This window comes from Rhincodon typus, chromosome 48, assembly GCF_021869965.1.
Source record: "Rhincodon typus isolate 14 chromosome 48, sRhiTyp1.1, whole genome shotgun sequence".
In the NCBI taxonomy this organism is placed as follows: Eukaryota; Metazoa; Chordata; class Chondrichthyes; order Orectolobiformes; family Rhincodontidae; genus Rhincodon; species Rhincodon typus.
Genome location: NC_063379.1, coordinates 6,052,106 through 6,062,049, shown reverse-complemented (window position 1 = coordinate 6,062,049; position 9,944 = coordinate 6,052,106). Strand labels below are relative to the sequence as shown.

Genomic DNA, 9,944 nt, shown 5'->3' with positions numbered 1-9,944 from the left:
TGATAGATGCACAAACAGAGCTCTGTGATTGGTGATAGATGCACAAATAGAGCTCTGTGATTGGTGATAGATGCACAGTAGGAACTCAGTGATCCATCATGGATGGACAGTCAGTGCTCAGTGATTGGTGGCAGACACACAATTGGAGCTAAGTGATTGGTGGCAGATGCCCAATCAGAGCTAAGTGATTGGTGATCAACGCGCTGTCGGAGCTCAGTGATTCACGATAGCTGCACAGTTGGAGCCCAGTGTTTGCTACAAAAACAAAGTTGCTAGAAAAGCTCAGCAGGTCTGGCAGCATCTGTGAAGGAATAAACAGAGTTCACATTTTGGGTCCGGTGACCCTTCCTCAGAACATCAGACAGATACACAATCAGAGCTCAGAAATTTGTGACAGATGCACAGTTGGAGCTCAGTGATTGGTCACAGACACACAATCAGAGCTCAGTGATTGGTGATATATACAAAATCAACCCTTGGTAATTGGCGACAGATTCACAGCCGGAACTCAGTGATTGGTGATAGATACACAATTGGGGCTTAGTTAATAAGGAATATTGGTCAGTCCTGTTTGTGTACAGCTTGATGATGAGAGTTGGGCAATGGAATGCCTGTAAGTGAGGGGATGATCAGAGTTGCAAGCTTAGCAAAGTGTTGTATAATTGAGTAATAATGGATTTATGCAGTCACCTTGGCATTGTGAACTTAATGCTTGACTGGGAAAGAGTATAACAGCGGAATAAATGTTGTTGGACAATGAAATCTCAGTGGTTAATAGACTCTCTCCAATACCAGGATCTCTGGGTTGACTGGAATATGAGGAGTTAATTGGGTGGGCTAGTGTTTTGGGAAAGTGGTCATTGATTTTTGATAACCATTATTTAATGTGAGCCTTGTCACTAACTGGGAGATTGTGGGAGAAAAAGAATGCACTGAGTACTGGTGGAAGTTGCATAATGGAAGTTCATTGATTCATACATCCAAGTTAGCAGAGGACACAAACCTGGAAGGGAACGTGAACTGTGAGAAGGATGCAGAAATGCTTCAGTGTGATTTGGACAAGTTATTTGAGTGGGCAAATACTTGGCAGACGAAATATTATGTGTATTGTATGAGGTTATCCCCTTTTGTAGCAAAAACAAGAAGGTAGATTATTATCTGAATGGTCAGTTGGGAAAGGGGAATTACAATGAGAATTGGATGTCCTTGTACACTGAAAGTAAGAATGTGGGCGCAGCAGCTGGTGAAGAAGGCAAACGGTATGTTGGCCTTCATTATTGACTGCATTAGTGAGGGTGCAAAGGAATTTCATCAGGAGGTTACTGGGATGAAAAGTCTCAGTTACCAGGACAGACTGGGTTTCTTTTCCTTGGAGGAGAGGATGTTGAGCAGGAATCTGATTGAGGTATACAGAATTAAGAGAAATTGAGAGAGTAGATCATGAGAATCTCTTTGTCATGGCAGGCATGTCTCAGACCAGAGAGCATAAGGTTAATGAAGAGCAAGATGTTAAGAGGAGAACAGAGATTGTTGTTGTTGTTTCACCCAGAAGGTGTAGGTGGAAGCAATGTGCAGACTGAGCAGGCGATGGAAGCAGGTACACTTAAAACATTAAAGAAGCATCTGGATGAGCACTTAAAATGGTAGGGCAGGGTAGGCTAATAAATTGGTTTGGTATAGTTTGGTGTGAGTTGGCATAAACATGGTGGGCCAAATGATTCTTCAAGCCGATGGCTTAATGATTCTATTACTCATAGCGAGAGAATTCAAGTACTGGAGCAGGGATGTCTTGCTGAAATTGTACAGGGGCGTTGGTGAGACCAGACCTGGAATATTGTGAGCAGTTTTGGTCACCTTATCTAAGCAAGGAGATTCTTGACACAAAGGGAGTTTGGAAAAGAGATTTCCTCAAATCTCAGTTTTAAACGAGTGCTCCTTTATTCTGTAACTATGTCTCCTGCTTAAAACTCCCCCACTAGTGGAAACATCTTCTCAACATCTACCCTGCCAAGCCCCCTCAGAATTTGCCATGTTTCAATAAGATCACCCCTCATTTTTCTAACCTCTAATGAATAAGATTTAGAATCCCTACAGTGTGGAAACAGGCCCTTCGGCCCAACAAGTCCACACCAAACCTCAGTGCATCCCACCCAGACACATCCCCCTATAACCCACCTAAGCTACACATCCCTGAACACTATGGGCAATTTAGCATGGCCAATCCACCTAACCTGCACATCTTTGGACTGTGGGAGGAAACCGGAGCACCCGGAGGAAACCCACGCAGACACGGGGAGAATGTGCAAACTCCACACAGACAGACACCCAAGGCTAGAATCGAACCTGGATCCCTGGTGCTGTGAGGCAGCAGTGCTAACCACTGTGCCACCGTGCCACCGATTTTATAGTGTTGTCCCAATGGACATTCAGATGGAAGTGGGACCATTTAATCAGGTTATGAATAAAGGTCTATCCTGTTAGCCATGCTCAATAAGTCAGCACCTTCATCCCAGGCATCAGCCTAGTGAATCTATTTTGTACAGTCCCCAGTGCCACTATATCTCTTCTTAAACCCAGGAATCAAACTGCACCACTGAATGTACAGAGAGTTTAACAACAATGCTTACAAGGGAGAAAGTAGCATTCAAATAATAGATGTACAAAAATAAAATCAGCACCTTGTTATCTGACTTTGGAAGCATTGATGGTTAGATAGGTCAATAGCTGCCACAAACAGATAGTCACTTTAGAACTAGTGGTGATGACAAAGACATGGTTACAAGATGAGTAAAGTTGGGAAAGAAGAGTTCCAAAAAAGAACAGGTAAAATCGAGGAGCTGCCAGGTCTCCATAAACTGGAATGGGAAAGGAAATTGATCAAGTAACTGAAAGAGTGACGAGAGATTGGAGATCCAATAGGAGGATGGAGCAAATGGCCCAGTAAGTGAAATACAAAGTTGTTTACCAGAGATCAATAGCTGAATAATTGATAGCGGTGAATGTGGGCTCAGTTGGCAAATCATTAAGATGACAACGGGAGCTCTGAGGCAGGTGACATTGGATGGAAAAACCAGATATCAACACACTTCAACATGTTAAGGCAACCTCTGCTAGAGATGGTACTTCAGCCTCTGGCTCAGAAGTAAGATCAAATACCAATGTGCCATAGAGCCCCTGACAGATGGGATAATGTAAACTTACTAACAGATAATAACTGGATAGAAGAAATTCATTGAGTAATGACGAACATGGAGAAATGGGAGCTTACTGTGTGATACTTAAATTGGGCAACGTATGTGTTTGCACTAGATATATCTTATCCATTGAATTCTGGGCAGGAAGATAAGAAGGTGAATCCATTGAGTGACCAGGAGGGAATTAGAAAGATAAGTTCTGGGCTAAGGAGTTTGGCGGAATGGAGTGTTGGAAAACTGGGACAATGAGTGATGAGGAGTTCACATCAATGTGAACTTTAGTGAGGGAGTAATTGACAATGGGAAGTTACTAAGTGAGAGAGAATTGGACAGGTTGGATCCTTGACAAACAGGGACTCATTGCAATGATCTCCCACAGATTCAGAATGCCAATTCATGAAAGCACAGTGACTGGGAGTTGGGAACTGGTTTGAGAGTTAAACATTGGAGACATTTTGGATAGTGGGAGCTGAATGAAGGGAGTGCCATGAGAAATGACAGACATTCCTTAATGGTGAGAGATTGAGAGTGAATAATGCAAATGATGAAGCAATAAGGAATCACAGTGATGAGAGCTGGTAATGATAATGTGAGCTCGCTTAGTGAGAAGGGGAGAATGACAAGAGATGGAGAACAGCCGATCTTTCACTAATGCAGGGAGTGACACAATAGAAACGCTGAGGAAATCAGTAAGAGCAATTCACGAAACGAGGAACAAATGATTAATTGTAACTCACTTAGATCTTTTTTTCTCACAGACACCATCCTATATATTGGCTCACTTCCTCCCCATTCTTACCAAATGAGTTGAATCCATTAATGTGTGATGCGTGAACCATTGATAACCTACTCCTCTCTTTCCATCTCCTTCAGCAAACCTAATGACCATTGTGATTCTGTTCCGAGGAAGATGTGGCCTCTCCAGATGTACTGGCCGCTACCTGGTGTCCATGGCAGTGGCGGATTTGCTGGTCATCATCTTCTGTGTGATCCTGAGCTACCTGGGATCTCTTCACTTCCCCATCTCCTTCCTCAACCACTACCACGTCTGCAGTCTGAACAGCATCATGAATGCGGCAGTAGTGGACAGCTCAGTCTGGCTCACTGTCGCCTTCACCTTTGATCGCTTTGTCATTGTCTGTTGTCCCAAGTGGAAGGTCCGATACTGCACGGAGAGAACAGCGGCCCAAGTAATCCTGACCATCTGCACAGTGAGCTACCTGAGAAATATCCCGCGTTACTTCACCTATGAACCTGATTATCCATATGCTCCTTACAGAGGCTGCAGACTCCGTAATGTGTGCAGCAAATCCGTTTGGGCAGTATACATGTGGTCCAGCACAGTCTTAACTCCCATCATTCCCTACGTGTCCATCTTACTGCTGAATGCTCTGACTGTCAGATACATCCTGGTGGCCAGTCGTGTCCGCAAGGCACTCCGGGGACGAGGCCACAATGGGAAGGATGGAGACCCGGAGATGGAGAATCGAAGGAAGTCCACCATCCTGCTCTTTGCCATATCAGGCAATTTCATCATTCTGTGGATTGCCAGAGTGGTGGACTTTGTTTTCCAGGAGATATTGCTAGGCATGAGCAGGAATGCAATACTCACCCATGTAGGAGACATGCTGATGTATCTGAGCTCCTGCACCAACACCTGTGTTTACACTCTCACCCAGGCAAAGTTCAGAGAGGAGATGAGGCACATGATAACCCATCCCATTCTCCTTTGCCTGAAGTTCCTCAGAGACTGAAAACCGAAGCCAAGTCAGTGAACTCAGTGATACATTCAAGAAACAGCCCACACGGGGCTGGGACTAAAGGCAGGTCCACAATAATAACCCAGGTTCTGGAGAACCTTATTTTTCAACATTTAGTGCGCCTCATGACAATAAAACAGAAAGGTTGGAAAGATAACAGTGCATTAAACTGGCTTAACACAGAGAGGAGGACCAGAGTTATAACTGAGGGGCCCAAGAGTAAGTGTTGCTGAAAGTGGCCTCTTCTCTTTGAGCATTGTATGGACAGTCTATTCCCTGTAATTCCTGATAACATCTCAGAATGCACCATTGATATTTATATACAAGTAACATGTAAAGAAGAACTAATTGTTTCAATCACCAAGAGCTCTCCAGACTCAAGGAGACTCTGGTTAGGTTTCTTAATGAATTCAAAACAATTATTAAACAAAAATCATTTTCAAAACTTCTAGCAAGTTGGTGAACACTTAAGTTTTAATCCAAAATACTTCTTAATCCTTACACAACGTCCTATATGTACGTACACAACATAAAAGACACAGATGATTATTTTTTAAGGGATGAAAGGAAAACACACTCTTATTAGCTAATAGTCTGAAAGACAAAGGATAAAATCTGATGAAATCTCAATATCCATCAGGGTTTCTTATTGGCGAAATCAAATCTCTGATAGCTGCAAATTGATCTACCAAACAAGCCTTCAGTCCAGAAGGAAATTAAGGTTTGAATAATGGCCACAGTTCATCCTCTCAGGGTTTTGAAAGTAGTGAGAATCCTGAATTGTAGAAGCTATATCAGGTTCCCACATACTTCACAAAGATGAGGAGAGTGATATTCTTACAGCCATACAGCTGTAAGGTTCAGGATTTCATTTTCATTCTTCTTTGTCTCCCCTCGTTTTGTGAAACTAAAACCCAAGCCCGAAAATATTTTCCAGACAACTGTCAGTACAGAGATCTTCTTCCAGGACTTCAGCATTTAAGAGCAATAAACACTCATGCTTATCTTCTTGAAAGCATTTCCAAATCCATTTGACATCCTGCAATCAATAGATGAATAACAGCTCACATTCTACTGTTGTTCTCATTTCTAAGAAACCCACAAAAAAGTCCTTCAAATCCATGATTAAAAACCTCCATAATTTAGAAATTGTTGCTATAGTTTCAATTTCCCATATAGTTTTATTTTATTCATTCATGGCTTGTGGGCATTGCTTGCTGGGCCAGCATTTGTTTTCCATCTCTTGATGCCCTTGAGAAGGTTGTGGTGAGCTGCCTTTTTGAACCACTTCAGTTCATGTAGATAGACACACAATGACCTTAAGAAGGAAATTCCAGGATTTTGACCCAGTGACAGTGAAAGAACAGTAATTTATTTCCAAGTCAGAATGGTGACTGGATTGAAGGGAAACTGCAGGGTGTGATGTTCCCATGCATATGCTGCCCTTGTCCTTCTAGAATGTAGTGGTCATGAGTTTGGAAGATGCTGTCTCAGGAGCTTCAGTGAATGTCTACAATGCTTCCTGTAGATGCTGCTGCTACTGAGCGTGCTGCAGGGAGTGGGTATTTGTGGATGGGATGCCAATCAAGCGGGCTACTTTATCCTGGATGGTGTCGAGCTTCTTGACTGTTGATGGAGCCGTACCCATCCAGGCAAGTGGAGAGTATTTCATCTGACTTGTGCCTTGTAGATAGCGGACAGGCTTTGGGGAGGCATGAGGTGAAGTACTTACTGCAGTATTCCTAGCCTCTGACTTGATCTTGTAGCCACTGTATTTATATTGTGAGTCCATATAATCATATGGGGAGGCAATGACTTAGTGATATTATCGTTGGGCTCTTAATCCGGAGACCCAGATAATATTTGAATGCTGCCATGGCAGGTGGAAGAATTTGAATACCATAATTAAAAAAAACACCTGAATTAGTAGTCTACTGATGTCCATGAATCCATTGTCGATTGTCTGAAAAACCCATCTGGTTCACTAGTGTCCCTTAAGAAAGGAAACTGCCCCTTACCTGGTCTGGCCTACATGTGACTCCAAACCCACAGTAATGTGGTTGACTTTTAACTACATTCCAGGCAATTAGGGATGGGCAATAAAGGCCGGCCTATCCAGCAATGCCTTTGTCCTGTGATTGAATGAAAAGAAACTCCATTTCAGTTTCTGGTCAAAGGTTACCCTCAGGTTGTTTACGGTGTGGGATTCAATGATGGCAACATCATTGAATGTTAAGTGGTGATGGCTAGATTCATTCTTATTGGAGGTGATCATTGCTTGGTACTTTTTTGATGTAACTGTTACTTTCCATTTGTCAGCCTAAGCTTGGATATCGTCCAGGTCTTACTGCATTATGAACATAGAACAGTACATCACAGGAGCAAGCCCTTCAGACCACCATGTCTGTGCGGACCATGTTGCCATTCTAAACTAGTTCCATCTGCCTGCACATGGTGTGTATCCCTCTGTTCCCAGTTTGTTCATGTGTCTGTATAAATGTCTCTTAAACGTTGCTATTGTGTCTGCTTCTATCACATCCCCTGGTAATATGTTTCAGGCACTTACCACTTTCTGTGCGGAAAAGTACTGGGCTTGCATATCTCCTTTAAACTTACCCTCTCTCACTTTAAACTTATGTCCTTTCGAATTTGACATTTCCATCCTTGGAAAAACTCTCTAACTATCCATTTATCAATGCCTCTTACAATTTTATACACTTCTATCAGGTTGCCCCCCCAACCTCCAATGATCTAGCGAAAACAATCCATGTTTGTCCAACCACTCATTATAGTGAATACACTTCAAGTAACATCCTGTTAAACCTCTTTTGGACCCTCTCCAAAGCCTCCACGTCTGGACCAGAACTGCACACAATGCTCCCAATGTGGCTTCACTAAAGTTTTATATAGCTGCAACATGACATGCCAAATTTGATACTCAATGCCCCCACCGATGAAGGCAAGCATGTCGTATGCCTTCTTTACCACCTTATCCTATTGTTTTACCACTTTCAGGAAGCTATGGAATTGCATCCCAAGATCTCTCTGTATATCACCGCTCCTAATTATCCTGCCATTTACAGTATACTTTCCTCTTGTATTTGATCTCTCGAAACGCATCACTTGACACTAGTCTGGATAAAACATCATCTGCGATTACACCACCCAACTTTCCAACTGGTCTATATCCTGCTGCATCCTTTCACATCCTTCCTCACCGTCAGCCACTCCACCAATTTTGGTGTCATCTGCAAACCTGACAGCGCGAACATGACATGAACTGCTTTAATATTGGAAGAGTTAGGAATGGTGCTGAACATTGTGCAATCATAAATGAACTTCCCTACTTCTGACCTTATAATGGATGGGAGGTCATTGATGAAGCAGATGAAGATGGTTGGGCCAAGGATACTCCCTGAGGAACTCCTACAGAGATGTCCTGGAGCTGAGATGACTGACCTCTAGCAAGCACAACCATCTTCCCATGTGCCAGGCATGCCTCCAATGACCAGAGAATTTTCCTCCGATTGTCATTGACTTCAGTTATGCTCAGGCTCCTCAATAGTCCGTAACTATCGATATGTATTCTCAACAACTGCCTTGCCGGTCAATCAGACAGTTGCCTTCAGCCAGTTAAATTAATAAAGTCTTTTTTTATCCTGATTGAAGTCCTGTGTTTATATTTTCATGTATAAACAGAGAATAAAAGTCACAGTGGGACCTGGTTTTAGGTCGACGGCAAGTATTAGTAGGAGAACATTTAGGGGCAGAGTAGGCTGACTCTGGAAAATGGCAAAGTATGGTCCACTTTATGAATTATTAACTGGGTGAACACCCACTCAGGCAGGGTAAGGACTGAATAATTAGAGTCAAAGTTTGACAGGGTAAGCAGTGACTACTCAATGAGTTAACATCAAAGAAGAGGTGTTTAAGTATTAATAAAGACACGCGGTCACCAAAGGGAAAAATCAATAAACAAATCCAAAGCTTTCTGGGAGACAAAAGAGTTAGAAATTAAGACAAAGTATTCTCATGACAGAGTATGGATAGGAAATAGACCAGAGCTCTAGGTTAAATATAAAAGGTTCAGAGGACAGCTGGAAAAGCAAATGAGAGAAACAATGAGGGATTATGAAAATAAATTGGCAGCAAAGATAAAAATGAATCACAAACTCTTCTGTAGGCATATAAACAGTAAGAGCATTTAAAGGAGGAGTGAAGATGAGTGCGGAATATAAAATGCATTTGTGCAAGCGGGGGTATCGTTCAGATATTATATAAATATTTTGCAATGATTTTCACTGAGGAGGTGACACAGGAGTTCAGTCACTTGATGGAATTGAAATTGATGATGACATATTGGATAGGCTGCTTATCTAGGAAATTGATACTTTTCAGTCGGGAGTAAGCTTTGTAGGCACTACTTCCTCAGGGATCAGTACTGGGTCACTGGCCTTTCCCAATATATATTAATGAATTGATAAGTAATGAACACTGAGAAGACATCAGAGAAGAGGCAGAAAGCATTCAAGAGAATCAATCCAGGACTGAGTGTCCTCAGCATTCACGTGGAATAAATGTAGAAAGTGGAAAAGTTTTAATGTAGAGCCAGCAGCTGAGAGGAGATTAGATCGGGATGTTCAAAATCTAAGGAGTGTGGACAGAGTCGAAAGGGGGAAACTGTCCCCATTGGTGGAAGGGGCAAGACACAGATGGCACAGATTGAAGGTGATTGGTAACAACAGCAGTGACTTAAAAAGAAACATTTTCTCAAAACAAGTGGTTAGGGTCTGAAATGTAGTGTCTGAGAATGTATAGGAGGCAGGTTCACTAGAGTGGATAGGGTCTAGAATGTGAGATAGTAGGAACTGCAGATGCTGGAGAATCAGAGACAACAAGGTGCAGGGCTGGATGAACACAGCAGGCCAAGCAGCATCATAGGAGCAGAGAGGCTATGCTGCTTGGCCTGCTGTGTTCATCCAGCCCTGCA

The 9,944-nt window shown here is 42.6% G+C and overlaps 1 protein-coding gene across 1 annotated transcript in view; it reads left to right on the top strand.

Moving 5' to 3' along the window:
• Positions 1-1,225: 1,225 nt before the first annotated feature.
• LOC109919282 (probable G-protein coupled receptor 139) overlaps positions 1,226-9,944 on the top strand; it is a 28,704-nt gene continuing 19,985 nt past the window's right edge. The window contains exons 1-2 of the mRNA XM_048620773.1: positions 1,226-1,259; positions 4,068-4,718. Of these exons, the coding sequence (XP_048476730.1) occupies positions 1,226-1,259; positions 4,068-4,718 (685 nt within the window). The remainder of the gene's footprint in view (positions 1,260-4,067; positions 4,719-9,944) is intronic.